At 41.8% G+C, this 16812-nt stretch overlaps 1 protein-coding gene across 1 annotated transcript in view; it reads right to left on the bottom strand.

The window, feature by feature from the left end:
- PKD1L1 (polycystin 1 like 1, transient receptor potential channel interacting) overlaps nucleotides 1–16812 on the bottom strand; it is a 1793388-nt gene that overhangs the window by 1456901 nt on the left and 319675 nt on the right. The window contains exon 7 of the mRNA XM_078688182.1: nucleotides 6447–6533. Coding sequence (XP_078544308.1) covers nucleotides 6447–6533 — 87 coding nt within the window. The remainder of the gene's footprint in view (nucleotides 1–6446; nucleotides 6534–16812) is intronic.

Genomic DNA, 16812 nt, shown 5'->3' on the forward strand with positions numbered 1-16812 from the left:
ATAGAAGGCTAATGGCCCAGCTTCTGAAATGCAAACACCTTCCCTAATTTTTTTCCTTGCCTTGTTTAATTTCCTTTATGGAAATTTCTGATTTAGGAGACTAGATTTTAGAACCATCCTTTAGAAGGAACTCTATCATATGTAGTCTAGATTCATTCATGCATAGACAACAGAACTTGCGACTCTTCTCTGAGCACCAAATATTACTTTTAATCTTTTGTATTGCTGTAACTGAATTGCTTGTTAGCCTTATATTAGCCTGTCTTCATTTCTTACACAGGTTAGGACTGCCTATGAATATTTTTTACCTCTATAGCATGGTTTTAAGAGTCCTGTATCTGAACTGGATTTTATATTTGTAATAAACCTTCTTAACCCATAGCTACTGATTTCTGGTCCTCAATGTGTATCCAAATGTATTGTACTGTTAACTGAATTTGATTTGTGTCAATTGTTAACTTCCATGACCTCTAAGTCGAACAAAAAGGACTATTGGAGGACCAATGCTAAGCAAGTGCCCAGAAAATGCTGGATCAAGGAGCATCACAGTTACTACAGCCAATTAACCTAAATTGTCAATAATTTACAGGTTGGGCAAATGATTAAACACATTCAGGAGTAACTTTAGCTGACAGACTTTGGCAGTATTGCAATATACCAGTATCAAACTGCAGTTTATCAACCCAGCAGCAATTAGTGACAGATTGGGGTTTAAGGAACCATATTTTTAGATATTAATAAGTCGCAACTAAAGCAAACCCATACGGCAGGTAAATATATATCACATTATTTATGTATCAAGTGTGCCCTCACAGTGACTGAAGGACTAAACGTTCTACTAGCTATTTAGCTATCTGTTAGGGGTGCAGGACAATTGGCATAACAAACAGAGAGCCTTAACATTTGTTCTTCTGACTTGATTTTACAAAATAGGGCAGACAGGGTCTCCTCTAATTCATTCCAGAGCCCTGCTCTGCCCTTGGGCTCCAACCTCAGAAAGAAAGAGAACCATCTATCAAACATTTGTACAAGCAAGTGCATAATATTGACCTCAATCCTTCCTTCTCCCCATGCAGGTCTACCCACCTGCTATCTGAGACTCCAGGAGAGTAGAGTTAAACCATGTATAAAACGAAATGGGAGTTTGGAGAGAGTGAGATAGATAGTAGTAGGTAGTTGGCTGGAAGGCCCAGGATGAATTAGCAGAAACAATGGTAATGGCTCAGCATCTTGAACAGTAGTTGAGCAATGGCCACTTCACTGCTGAAAGATAAGGCTCACAGCAATGAAGAAAATCTGAAAGAAAAGCACATTAAATTGACCAAGCAAATTGATGGATTTAATATACAAAGTGTGGAGTTTGGGCGGACTGCATCTAGTCCCCAGATATACCAGGAAACTTGCTGAACATTTAAATTAAAGGAGAAGATGCTAAAGCACAGGTAAAGAGAAACTATGAATGTAAACAAAGCAACAACAACAAATAACAATCAAAGTTCAAAGGGGATAGGGACAGACTAAACTGAAGGGAGGAGGGAATAACAATAAAAGTGATGGGTCAAAAAGCTGGGTGTGAATTGAAGCACAAGTAAGTGAGTTGTAACAACTGCTGTTTCCAGACACCGGTTTAAGCACGAAGAAGGTCTTTATAGAACTCTTCCTAGACTGACCTGGAAGGATTCCTCACTATGGCCAGCGCTATAACTGCCTGTGTAGCATAACTAAACTATTGTGTCCCGGAACAATTAGCCCTGTATGTTTTTAGCTTTCACTGCACTGTTCACAATCGCCTTCATGTACGCTGTCATTTAGGGCTTCTCTGAGCTACTGCATCTGGTGCCCTGGCACCAGTTCTGACCTTGTCAGGTGGAAGAGAGTTCATCTTAAAAGATCTGGAGAGACCTCACTCGGGGCAGAGGGTTCTGCTCTCTTGAAACCGAGACTTCTGGGTAATTGTATAGCAAGGTGAAGAGAAAGTACTGCAAAGACGGTAGATATAGTGTTAGAAATTTGTCAGGATTTGGTAGAGAAAATTCTCAAATCACTGGCATAGGGTAAGACTGGAGCCTGACTACCAACTTCTTTAGAACATGCCCTAAAAACATGGCTCTTTAGCCGGGACCAGTGAAATTTTTCAGTTTTGGAGACCCAGTATCTTTTGTTGCAGGATCACGCTAGAGCCGGGACACCTCTGTTTGAGGTAGCTCCTGCGCTTTACAAATGCTGATTTATTGTATTGTGCATTCCTGGGCCTACAAAGACTCCACAGCAAAGCGGTGGCTGTTGGACTTTGCCCATTTCTGCAGGGCCATCCCCACTCTTTTTGCCTTCACCCTCTTGCTTTCTGAACCCGTTTTTGTTTGCTTTTAGGACTCTGCACACTTTACCACTGCTAACTAGTGCTGAAATGCTTGTGCTCTCTCCTTTAAATATGGTAGAAGTGGCTTACACCCAATTGGCACATTTATTTTTACTTGTAAGTCTCTAGTAAAGTAGTACTACATGTACCCAGAACTTGTCAAGTAAATACATACATACTGTGCCACCAAATTCAGTAGCCCTTTAAATAGGTCTCAGGCCTACCATTGCAGCCTCTTTACGCGGCTGTTTTGACCTGGCAAAATAAATCTCTTGTATGGGGTTATTCAAGCAAGATGCCTGAAATGGACCGTGTGCACAGCTGGTGAATGTTAAGCTCACTTCGCAAAATTTCTGCCAAATATATTTCAAACTTTCATGCAAAATGTAACAAAAAAACAGTATTCAAAAAATGATATCACTATAAATTTTCATTCCAATTTGTGAAAAACAGAATTTTCTGAATATCTCATTAAATTCAGAACAATAATCATTGCATCATGATAACTTATACATCCAAAGTAATTACACAACATTGTTGATGTATCATTGCTTCAACAACCACAAAATGACAAATTGTTTATGTTTCTATTTTCAGTGGCCCCCTGAGGAAGGGACATAAGGTTCCGAAATGCATTGGGCCGAAGGTCAATCGCTATCTCCATCAAGATATTGCAATAATGTTATGACTGTGTAATTACTTTGGATGTACGAGTTATCATGATGCAATTATTATTGTACTGAATTTAATGAGATATTCAGAAAATTCAGTGTTTCACAAATTGGACTAAAAATTTATGGTGATATTTTTTGAATACTGTTTTTTGTTACATGTTGCATGAAAGTTTGAAATATATTTGGCAGAAATTTTGCCAAGTGAGCTTAACATTCACCAGCTGGGCACATGGTCATTTTAACGCTATCGCGCTTGAATAACCCCATACATTCATGTTCACATGAGGGACTGGCACCCCTCTTACAATGTGTAACACGCACTAGTAGGAAAAACTTTTTTTCGAGAAACATTTTAGCTTTACTTGAAAAGTCATTTGTACTTTTTGGTGTGCAATTGCCAATTTTGTTCTATTCATCCAAAAATCAAATCTCTTGCCAGGCCTAAGCCATCCTATTTAATACATACAAGTCGCCGCTAGAGAAGGCCCTAACCAGCCTGTAGGGCAGGGGGTAGTGTATTCAATACGTTTGACATATACTTTAAACTTTTACATGTACTGGTAGAAAAAAAAACTCCAACTTGTTTTTCACTACTGCAAGGCCTTCCTTTCACATAGGATAAGATTGGATTACCTTATTACATTTAATAAGTGAAAATCTTCAATTGAAATCAGACAGGAATATTGAGATTGGTGTCTAAATAATTAGAATGTAAAGTCTTATTTAATGGTAAAGTCAGATGTTAAGTCTCATATCTGAAAATGCCACTTTTAGAAGTTGATAATTTCTTGTCCCAATCATTTTGGTGCCTGTTTCCAAGGTCAAATGACGAGGTGTAGTTGACAGTTCTTTGCATATTGCTCCCAGACAGTGAGACAAAGGAGAAATAGATGTTGGCAGGATGAGCTATCTCTGACTTGATAGGGGGATGGAGCGGTCATCTCCAACACTTGCACATCACAAAGGCTCTGCCTATGCACACTCACAAAGTGTTTGATGTTAATCTTTTACATCTTCAGACAAGATGGGGCCTTAGCAGGGAGGCAGGAAAATCCAAGCCACCATGGGGTGTGGGTGGAAACATCCAGAACCTTCTCCGACTTCAATCTGGCACCAAGTATAAATATTGGACCCTCAGACCAAACTCTTCAGTACACCATTGGACCCTGTGGATACTACAGGAAGAGGGCTGTTGTGCTGCTCTGATGTCAGAAGGACTGCTACTCTGCTCGCTTAGAAGGAAGACTGGACTCGAACCCTTCATCCCAGGCATAAGTGACTCCAAGAGTTATCTGACTGATGACCTGTTCTGAACTACAGGGACATAAGCTCCAGAGGCCTTAGCACAACTGCCCAGCTGACCTGTAACTGGACATGCCCAAGGCCTGCTGGCCTCTGTTCCTGATCCCCAAGAAATACCTCTCAGACCCTCGATATTGCATCAGTTGAGCTCCCTCTCGAAGAAAAGGAGAAATCCTTAAGTTTCGGTTTCCTCGTGACCACAAACGGCCTGTTTGCGCCAAGGTTTTTCCACCCGCACCAACTCAAAGCTCCAGTGAACTCTACTCTTCGTGCTACAAGGGACCTCCAGCAACGTGAAAGGTGCGCTTCACACTACAGCATCATCAGCCCGCAGTGACCCAATGCGAATCTCCAGCACCGACCATCCCTGATGCCACACGGGATCTTCGGGCTACAGCAACAACCGTCTGTGACGCCCAATCTGATCTTCATGCTACAGGAACAACCATCTGTGACACTCTCCCGGCTCCTCCTGGCCCTGCCACTGCAAAGAGAACTCTTTGCGCTGAACATTTAAATGTAACTTTCAGCGGGACTCACCTGGTCCCTATATCCAGCCCACACTCCATCATGGTCGGCTAGAACTTTTTCCCGGTCTCACACGGATAGATAACCGCAAGTGGCGCTTTTTGGCACTATACTTACCTGTAATCTTTACATTTGCATATCTCCGGTTCTACTGATTAGATTTTTGTTTTGGTTTCAAATAATAACATTTTACTCTATTTTTCAAATTGGTGTGGGATTTTTCTTGTGTTGTGTTTCTACTTTATTACTGTTTGAAGTGCTGCATAAATACTTTACATATTCCATCTCAGTTAAGCCTGATAGCTTTTGTGCTAAGCTGTCAGAGGGTTAAGCGCAGGTTAATTCAGGGTTTGCTTGGGAGTTCACCCTGACAGGAATTGTGGTTATTGCTTGAGTAGGGTTTCACACCCCTCAATCAGTAACCCAATTTCCCACATTGGTGTTCAGCGGTGAGGACTAGGACTTGTGATTGTGCAGTACCATACAGTGATTCTGTGTTACAATAAAATCACAGATAAAAATTTTGATACCATTTTGAGTTCTTCTGAATTCTCCCTAGTTGGCTATTGAGCCTTTTCCAAATTTCCCTCATTCCATCGTACTGTTAGTGACCATACCTGAAGAAATGGAATTCAAGCTCATCAACCTGGAGCGCCATCCTGTGGTTGAGCTCAAGCAGTTCTGTAGGGAAAGGAGACTTCCAACCAAGAAAGGCACCAAGAAGTTAGAGCTTCAGAAAGCTTGCAGAGCATGGACAGATGCTCATCAGTTGCCGACAGCAACAGAGGATGGGAATGAGGAGGATGATCTGTAGAAGCAGGGCCTGGATGTCAACTTTGAGATGCAGCACTCAAGTGAGGGGGGTAACATGTCTACTTGTGTTCACAAGGCCTGTCCCAAGAGGAGCTGGCAGACAGGAAGGTGGACTAGGAGTTTAGACTGCAGATGACTGACCTCAAGATGGAGAAGACACCTGATGCAGAGAGAGCCATGAAAAGAAACTGGTGATGGAGGCAAGAAGAATGGTCCATGAGCAAAGTCTCGAAGAGCTCGACATCAGAGCCAAGCAAGTAGAGTCTAGCAATAATGATAGCAGCATACCCCCAGTGTCTGAAGGGGAACAAGAAGGTCCACATACTCAAAGATCTGGTGCCCAGGTATGTGGTAGGGGATGACATTGACAAGTGGTTTTCTGCCTATGAGGTGGCCTGTAAGATGCTCAGGGGACATCACTCTTGAAACACATGCCTACAGTAAGAAGGGATACCTTTCTTACACTGGAGTTGGGGGACAGATGAAGCATACTTTAATGAAGCCCATCCTTGTCATCAAGTTTCAATTCACCTAAGAGAAGTATCACATTTGGTTTAGGGATAATCAAAGGATACAGAACCAGTCTCGGGTTAATTTTGGCACTGAATGGTTGGGTGCGGTTATTTAAAAAATCAATAAATAACATTGAAAAAGGGGGGAAAAAGGCAACCATCTTGATTTTCGGCTCTCTGGTGCCCCCCCTAATTATCATTTCTAATGACCTAACAGCACTGCACTCAGATTACCTTTAGTCTCATCAACAAACTTACCACATGGAGAGTGCGATTAATCCAGTTGAATGGACTGGAGACATTAACATCAATTTGATAAAGTCCTTCCCTTGTAAATGTATGGTTCTGTTAAAAACAAAAAGAATTTTGTAAACCAGGTAAAAAAAAAATGAAAAATGTATTGTAATATTGTATGCAAAGAGCAAGTTCTATTATATCGAAACAACCGTTTTTCTAGTTAGGTTGGCGATTCATTCATATGTGTTTGAAATCAATAAAGGACTTGCAAACTGCCCAATTTGAAAGTACCAAGTGGTATAATACAGTGGTAAGAACTCCTTCAAAACGTTTATTAGGTCAGATCAGAAGACGTGAGTGAGTAACTGAATGCATGTGATTTCAGAAATGCACTGAAGCTCGGGCACTAGTGAATTGCATTTATTGACTGTTCTATGATCTCCCAGACTCCACACTGGCTTCATTAAGAGCATCCTGCAGCATGCCTTACCAGGAGCCTGAAGCTCCACTTTAATTTCCATGGTGGTGCAGTCTTCACGGCAGGGCTGCCATCACATATTGTTTCCAAATATTTCCCAAAAGGAAGATGCCCTCAACACCAGATAACTCTTCAGAGTTGTATAATTTCCAAGGTATAATATGCGACTGCAGCCGTGTCATGAAGAATGCACCGCCACAGAAATTAAAGTAGAGCCAGAGGGGCACAGAACTGCTCAAGGCCTCAGAGCAGCAACAACGGATCATATACCAAGACTTGGCAATTAGCGCATTGAAGAGCATAAAATAATAAAAGTACAAAAGAAAACAAAGCACACCGTGTGGAGGGTAAGAATTGCATCAAGACACTACAAGTCCCAGCATGCACGAAGTGTAGTAAACTCACCTGAGAGACCCCATCGGAGGGCCATGAAGGCAATCAGTGTGGGCGAAGAAGGAGCCTCAAAATGCTGGTGCCTAGTTTTCGCTTTTGAATCAGGGCCGGGAGGCCCGAAATGTGCCAGGTGGAAATACGATCTGAGCACAAATGCTAGCTAGGTTATGTCTTACAAATTATAAAACTCTGAAGAGTTATCGGTTGTTAAGTGCGTCTTCCTTTTGGGAAAAATTTGGAAGATATATATATATATATATATATATATATATATACACACACACACACACATACTTAGAGACTACACCAGCTCTGCTCCAATATACGAAAGGCATAAAGATACACCTCTTTAAAGAGCAGTACATCATGACAGTGCAAAATAGCGGTCTACTCTCAGAATATAGTTCCCCTCCAATCACCTTTTGACTGGATCCTTGCTTTTGACTCCTCTACCTTTTGAAAAGATTGAATTGAACAAATAATACATGCATACATACATATCGCATACATTTTAAACCCTTCCAAGACACTTTTCTAACCTTAATTTTGCCAAAACTGCTGAAAGGATATACCCCAAATCACACAAAGGCAATTTCTTGATTAATGTTCTACTTTCATGACATGTTTGGTATAATTCCATGTGGACTTTTTTTCTGAAACCGAAGAAAAATATTCCTTTGGAAGTTAAAATATGAAAATTATATTTGAACCCCTAACGCCCCTCCTTTATTTGGCTCCCTGCTTAACTGATCTGCATGAAACCGGCATGGTCAAACTCAAATCAAAAATCAAATTTTTTAAATTAAGATTGTGGAGATGTAGGCGGTGCCAATGTTATTACGAAAACAACAACGTTTTTCTTCCAATGTAAAGTGAGACCTATATTGCAACCAGCATATATTTACGTACAAATGATTTGCACAGAATGACTGAATTTTCAATCAATTTTCATTCAAGTACTAAGCCAGGGAATGTAGTGTGCCGGAAATTTGCATAGTTTGCTATTGCCTAATTCTGTGAAATTTTAGGAAACTTACAGCAAATTACTTGTAATACAAATTTGCCTGTAGCTATATATTTTAGTACAAAATGCATTCTCACGTTCATTTTGGACGCGAGGACGCATTTTGTATTACAAAATAGCTAAAAAAAAAAAAAGTGCTGTGAACATCAGCCACTCTAATTCTGGTCATTCGCGTTGTTGCTGTGCTCCTGCGCTATATTGTTGCAACGAATGCAGCGAACTAATGTGTTAGGTTTCACCTGCATGTTTATGTAATGACAGGGGCCCTAGTTATGCTGATGGAATGTGGGTATGTCATATCACAATGCTGTAATGTGATAAAGAATGTTCCTGGCGGCAGTTGGAGTTGTTGTCAGTTGTAGCGGATGTGTTGGCCCGTACTACAAGTCGAACTTAAATAAAGTACGCTCTTAAACGAACGTGTGTTGGAGTTATCTCAACAATACGTGACGTGGAGTAACTTTATGATTTCAGCAATTTTGCATAACAAGCATTACACAAAATTTCTGAAATTCATCAAATTACACCAGTGTAAATACATTTTTGTCCATGCCCAATTCAAAACCAGGGCCATCTGCCATCCACAGTCAGCACTTTAACTATTAGACCACATCTACCTCTCCATCTAAATTCCAGCTCTCAAACTGAGTGTGGACAAAACGGAGGTCTTAATCATTGGACATCCTCCTTCCATGTGTTCTTCAGTTTAGTGACCCATGAAACTAGGTCAAGGTCCCACTCAAAGTGCTAAAAACCATGACTTTACATTCGACCATCAACTTTAGTTCTCTATTGATATAGGCCGAATACCTTCCTCATGCTTTTTTCTTTTTCAACATAATGTTTTGCAAACTCTTGCCTATGTTTCACTTAGGTTGCCGTAAAACTGTGGTTCAAGCCATCATAATGTCTAATTTATATGGTTAGAACTCCTTAGAACTTGATTCACCAAATGACTGGCCTCCAGTCACCACCACCAGTGTATTTATTGCCTTCCTCCTCCTCTCCTCAATCTCTGGACATCTTCATGCTCTCCTTTGGCTCCTTATCACGAAATGCTCTAATCCGAAGTCTACGACTTTTTTTATCATGCTCTTCACAGAAAAGGCCCATTGTTTATCCGAGTCCGGATTTTTGATCAACAGCCTAAACACAATCTCACCTTCTCTACTAGTCACTTCACCCTACTAGGCACCCTTGTCACTAATGTTCCCCCCCTGCACACCGAATGGTCGTATCTTCAGGATATAGTCAAGCAGAATATTGTTTATTTTCATTGTCCTTCTTCCGACCGACTTCACATCCTCGGTCATTAAACTGCAAATATTTCTTCAGGGTCTCTCTACTAGATCACTGTGCCCTATTCATTCAAATAACACTTTGCTGTTCATGTATCTAGTTTGCTCTAGCACCGCTGGATGAAATTAGCATTGGGTGGGTAGAACAAATATTCATGTTGTGGGATAGTGTTTAAGTGTTCAGGCAATACGAAGTATTTTCTATGCTCTGATGAAATTATACATTTGCTCACGCCACAGTGATTCCGCAGTTCAAAAGAATTCATATGTGAAACTATTATTTTAAAAAACTCCATTTTGGGTTTGAGCCAGACAACTTTCCTGTTCTATAGGTATGCTCTCCGTGATTCTCATGATGTTGCTGTCCACTTGGAACTTAAAATAATTTCAGATTTTGCATTTCTCTGTTAACCCTTTTTATTGAAAGGTTTCATGGCATTGGCCCTACTGCTTCACTTATGTATTTTGTAATAAAACCCTTTAACTAGTCCATTGATCTAGAATCCGTAATTGAGTGGACCCCACCATTTGTTTAATAGTATCTCTGATTTTTAGTACGCATTTGTAGTTGCCTTAACATATTGTCTCATGAGACTGAGGTTTAACACGGTCTCTGATGCAGCACAAGCAGGCATTAATATTGAGGTGAATTCTGCAGTTTATCAAATTTGGAGTGTCCCAGGCCCACACCCTCCTTTGAAAAACTATCCTTTGCAGCAAATGAAAATGCATCTTCTGCAATGAAAAAGAGAGGAGCCGTCTGCGGATGCTAGACGGTGGGGTTTTCCTGGCCAGGAAAAAAAGCATTGGCATAGCCAATAGGCCTTGCCTTTGGGACCTTATACGTGTTTAGTTATCCAGCAGAATATCCTTAGTGCAGCTTCATCAACTATTGCATTGCTAAACAATCTTAAGGTCCCAAAGGCGAGACCTATTGGCTATGCCAATGCTGGTAGTGGAATCTCTACCCAGATAGTGGTAACATGTAAAAATGACAAAGTAATAACTCGGGTACTAATATCACAAGATGTGCTGCCTTATGATGCAAGCTGTTTGCAATCAGAAAAGAGCCCAGGAAAAAACATACCTGCAAGGCAGCAGGGAGTCCAACACCCCTTCATTTAACTATGTGAAAAGCCATGCACAGAGAATGATCTATGCTCATCCTTGAAACTAGAACATGTGAAGCTAGGGGTCACTAGTGATTCCGCGGCTTAACAAGGGTGCCCTCGGCCATAATGAAAGTAGGGAAAAAAAGAGCCATCCCATGGTGCGGAAGTTAAAAATACAAAATAAACAGAAATTAGCTGTATAAGGGATGCAGTTGGCTCCTGGTGACAATGCACCTGCTGCACTTCGGATAGCTGCGCCCCAGCGCTGGATTCGCACTATTCGAAACAAGATGTGGGATTCCGAGCAATTTGACGAAAGTAGCAGATGGGGCGGTTTTTGAAAGGAAAGTTTGCGAATCTCATTGTTTCTGGGGTGAGCTGGGACCATCTCGGAATGCTACAGAACACAAAACAGATGCATTCAGAAGCGCCTGGAGACACTAGCATCCTTCTTTGAGGCACGTTTTTAGAGCTAGGTGATTTCTTTCTCAGCTTTCGAAGCTGATGAGATATAAGTTAACTAATGATTGCACTATAGAGTAAAAATGCGTTCACAACGTGTAAAGCGCTCCGATACCTTCAGGTCTAGCTAGCGCTATACAGATCTCAAAATAATAATAACGGGCTCCAAATTCAGTCGTTCACCCTTCAGAGGTCGAAAAAATAAGTAACATTAAGTTGGGTAGCAATGTACATATCAGTGCCTAGAAACCAAACAGATGGTAGACAGCGCTATGTACAGCTAATTGTGTTATTAAAGCCACAGCCGTACATACTTTCGCTGGACAATACTTCTTCTGGGATAACTAAACATAATTCTACATTAAAAGTGATACCTGTGGCGTACACATTGCTTGCACTGGTTGTGTTTTCAAAAACTTAAACCGCCGCAAAATATTTCACGAGTTTCAGGCCACACATTGTGAACTCACTCCCGCAGCTGGTGAAACGAGGTGCAAGCATCACCAATCGGTGAAAACCAAAGGGGGAAATGTGCAGCAATAAACAAACGTCGACTTCTGAAGTGTTGTGGCAGATTTAACACTTGATCTGTGACATAGCCGAGGTGCGAATGGCGGCACAGGCTACAGTAAGGTCCCTGGAGTGGACTGCAGCAACATGCGGCAGATGAAGAGCGCGAATGACAAAAAAAAGCGGGAAGGTGAGAAGCCCAACAATGAAGGGGCAGAAAGGATGAGATTGCAGACTCTATGGTCAGAGATCAAAGGATAGCAACACAAGAGGAGCCTTGGAGTGGCGAGGCGCTAAAGAGAGGGGGAGCTGGAGGTGAGCCCACGAGTGGTGCGCGAGACAGAGAGGGCGGAGCGAGTGAGTGGCCGGGACGTGTGGGCGAGGAGAGAGAGGGAGATGAGGTGGGGGGGAGGAGGAGGTGGTGAGCCTGCGAGTGGTGCGCGTGCTTGGGGGAGCAGTCTGCTCATTTTCAAGCACTGCACTTGTGGCGCGCTGCTGCTCGCTCCCGCAAAGTGGATGCCCCCACAAGCACAAGTGTGTTCTTGGAAATGAGCAGAGCGCCGGCTAAAGGCCCTCCTATGCAGCGCATGTGCGATGCGTAGGCAAGACCCATTCTTGGGCAAGTCCCAAGAATGGGATCACATCAACTTGAACTTGCTTACCTTATGTGGCTCACAATTAAGGCCAGCTGTACCATGAGAATGCATGCCTTATACTTTAAAGCTCTGGACCACCAAACCCTGACATGCCTTGCCAAGAAATTTCCTTTTCAGGAGGCTCTCACTCACTCGGCCGCAAAGGTCAAATAACGGCCTCCTTACTGCAGGAAAAATCAACTGCATAGCCAGTCGTACCTCTCCACTTTAAAAATATCAGCTCTTTTCAAAGCTTCACAGCATCCTCCAAAAAGCTTCCCCTAAATAACACCCTCTAGCTGAACGTTATGTGCTATGTAAATTTTGAATCCTTGGTAATCTAGATTAAATACTAAATTAAACCGCCTTTATAGTGTCAATCCTCTTATATTGGTATCCCATTTTAATCTCTTTATTATGCTTAGCAGTTAATGCACTATCATCAAAGGGATAAATATGATATGACAGTAAATAGGCTGGTAAATAATAGGTCTGTAGGAACAGAGTGAGCCCAATTCTCAAACTGCATTTTGAAGTATGGAAACTAGTGCTACAACTGTACAAAGTGCTATTCGCAAACCTTCGGCCGGAGACCTGCCCCTGACCTATCTTTTTTGTGTGGAGGTCTCTGCCAGCTGGGCGTTGGCATACAGTTTTTTTAGTACACGTGAAAGAGAAAAGGGGGAGGTGCTAGAAATGAGAATACTTACCACTAAATGAGAGAGGTTTAGAGAAATAGAAGGAGGGATTTAAGAAGGGAAATGCTAATAAAAAAACACGTCCACAAAAGAGTTTGAAAATGTAACTTTCGAAAATACACTTCCAAAGTTACTACAGTTTATCAAAATAGGTCCACAAGTGCTCAATTCCAGCCTTGAAACAAGTGAAGCAAAAGATTGTTATTGTAAAAGGTGTCATAGAAAATAGTGGAAGTATCTCTCTCTCTCTCTATATATATATATATTTATGTATACATACAAACATACATCGAATAGCAATGTATCTGTAGCGCTAATAAACATTTGAATTTGGCACACTCGTGTGTGCGACACTCCCTCTGTCGAGAAATCATTTGGATTTTTGTTGCCCGAGCAGGATAGTGCACGACTCGCTGTGAGTTGCCCCGCCTTGGTGCTCCCTAGCCTTTTTTAAATTAATTATATGCAAAACTTTTAACCATGTTTACTAAACATGAAAAAGTCATCCCGCAACATTTTTACCAGTGACAAATCATTCCTGGAGTCCTCTTTGTCTTTGGCGGAAAGACTGGAATTTAGAGTTTACATGAGGGAATCAGCGTAGAGAAAGGATGGTAGCTTGTTATTCCACTTTCCATATGGGGTATAAGGGATCAACTTAAAATCCCAACAATATTACCAGGAAGCAGTTTTACCTACAGCTAACACCACCCTCTCACCCCCATGATCAGTAACACAGAGTGTAGAGGTACTACTTGTATAGTCCAGGTCACTTGAAACGCAGGCACTTCTGATGGCCGAACACTTCACCATTATCACTCTATATGTAGGATTTAATGTCCATTAACTACATGGTACAAAAAGTCATACATCTAAACACATACTTCCCCTCACTATATGCAATGTTTTGTCACAGCGCAAATGGCTTCGTCCTTTACAGTTGTACTTGAAGTCTTGGAGAAAGCAGCCAGACTCAGTGCTAAGAGTGAGTAAAGCTAATCAGTCTCCCATCACTCTTAATTAGCACTACCTCTGCTGATTTATGACAGAGCACACTACACATGGTAGCTGTGTTTAGCTGGCTCCTATAATGTGGCTTATAATTAAACCATTATCAAAAGAAGCATTATTTCAGCTGTCAAGAAGCAGTAAACACCACATTCTCATAGCAGATTATCAGTTACAAATCCCAGACGGGCCCAAGGAATGAAGCTGTTATATTTAAGAAAGCAGCAAACCATAGAAGAGAATAGCTTCCGGTTACTGCTAAATGTTGCGTACCCAAAAAGTGGTGATGGTAGAGTTTGCGGTTTAGTATCGGAGCTTGTGATCAGAGGAGACTACCGAGGAACTCCATAGCAGCCCTGTCTCTCCCAGATTGCTGCCCAGCGAAGACATGGACAATGTCCTCTTCTTTTCTCTGCTGGCAGCTGCCTTCCCTCTCTTCCTAATATTCCCTCTCTTTCTGTCTTGCTCCTCACTTACTGAAAACCGTGACTTGAAGAAATGGTTCACAACCTCCCTGTCCTTATTTCATTTAGTTGCTTCCGTGTGAAATGGATCCAAAAAAAAGAGAAGCATGCACCGCGCGCTGATGAGGAAAGGAGGCGGCAGCAGGGGGAGGGGAAGAGAGTAGGGGGCCAGCGCCGGATTCCCTTGCGGAAGTAAGCAGGAACCATATGTCAAAGCTGGCTCCCGCAAGGGAATCGCCAAACGTGCACCCGTTGCCATTGAAGGCAAAGCAATGCGTGCATGTTTTTGGCAGCCAAACTGAATCGATGGCTAAAGGTCTTTTTACCTATGCAGCGCATGGGCGTTGTATAGGCGAGACATAAAAACGAAGTCCTGAATGAGGTCTGCTCTTCGAAGTGGGGAAAAAATCAGGCAAATTTTAGATAATGCTTCATGGGCCAACCAACCTTCTTGAAAGAATGTTTGCCATAGGTTCCATTGTCAGCTCAGAGATGCACACAAAATGTACTAGCAAGTTGCAGGCTTTAGTTGAGGGAACAAAGGAAAGAGATATGCCTGGGAACATGCAGTTCTGTAACATACAACAACTGCAGCCCTAATTCCTCCAACCCACAAGCACACACAAAAACCATGCTACCCAGTCCGGTCATACTGTAATGCAGCAGACTAAGGTAAATTATGGCTTCAGCTGGTACGAAGGGTTGGGGGCAACTACAGGTAGGGAAGACATTCAAGAGTTCTTCCTCTTCCAGGTGAGTACAGGCAAATAAGGAAAATTAGCTGACACTCCAGTAAAAACACTGCCTGGCACTACAAGGAGTGTAATGCGTTTTCCTCGCTAGTAATTTGGTACCCAGCCTCAACTCATATGCTCTCCCTGTGCAGTTTTTGTATAAATTTCACCAGGACTCCTAGCTTTGTCTATCTTGAAAGAGTTATACTATTTGCTTCCCTTTAGGAGCTGATTTGACTCTGAACCTCAAGTGAGAGCGTTATTTTCCAATATTTTTGTCTTGCCTTTATTGCGTGCGAATAATTTGATACCTTTTGGGGACTGTTCCACCATCAGATTTTGTCCGAGAACAAGAGAAAAGCATTAAAGAAAGAAAGACCGATGAGAAAAAAGGAAAAACAGTGATGAAAGCAGAGATGAAAAGTTACTTGCAAGAGAGAAGTAAATAGACAGAATTAAATAGAGAGAGTTATGGTGGTGAATAAAAGAGGCACCAGGTGGAATAAGGACTATACAGCCCTTCTATTCGGTATCGCCAATATTTAAGAGCGCCAGCGGTGGGCTTCTGAGAAATACCTTGGGCCCTAGCACATATTCTTTTACAAATTAAGCTTAAATTACTGCTCTTCCATTGGCATCATGTGTACTCTAACATTATGCACTATAATGTTTTGCGCTAATCCCCATCATCCTTCCTGATTTCTTTGACATGCTCCTGGTTCAATAGAGATTTGTTCTCTTTGCAGTGATTTACAGACCATCCAATTTTTAGGTTCTTCCTCAAGGTTGCACAAAGGATGAATTGGGAGTGGCTGCTATTCTGGTATTGAATCGCGTATTCGTCCCACCGTGGAAGTAACCATTCCATTCTGCGATTATATGTGTGTGGTAGCTTATAAAAAACTTAGCTCACATTCCTTAATGCCCCTGCCTTCATCTTCACTATTATTTATTTCCTATTGTTTAGACCAGGTTGACTCGCACACATCTGTTTCCTGGGAAACACTGAAATAAAGTGACATACCACTCTAACCTTGAGTGCCTAATAACCTATTGTTTATTTAACAGATGAAAATACGATTCATCTTTTGAATTAACTTTCTTGCACTTGTATGTGCACATGAAGTTCAGTCCTTCAGTCAATAATGGCTTCAGTGTCACCTCATTCCCTTTTGGTATGTATATAGTTGGGAGTCTGGAAGGCAGCAAGGAAGATCATACCCTCTAAGTGTAAGAGTGAGATGGCTTGCTTGAACGGCAGTTCTGAAATCACTTTCTGGGAGGAACACTTACTTTCTTTAGTTGGAAAGCTGGTATCATGCTACCTTGATTTTCTTGGCAATTTGTTTCTTCGGGGAGAGTTCAGTGTTGAGGTTGGATCTAAATGACTTGGCATTGGATAAAGCAGATAAGCCTTAAATTGGGTAGCACGTAGGAATTGCAAAATTAATTATTTTAAAACGCAGGTTGTGCATGCTAATTGCCCACCTGTTTGCTGCCTTGTCAGAACAAGCAATGCCGTGCATCAGCACCATCAGAAGGACCTTAATCTGCAGGTACACGGCTCTCTC

This window comes from Lissotriton helveticus, chromosome 4_1, assembly GCF_964261635.1.
Source record: "Lissotriton helveticus chromosome 4_1, aLisHel1.1, whole genome shotgun sequence".
Taxonomy (NCBI): Eukaryota; Metazoa; Chordata; class Amphibia; order Caudata; family Salamandridae; genus Lissotriton; species Lissotriton helveticus.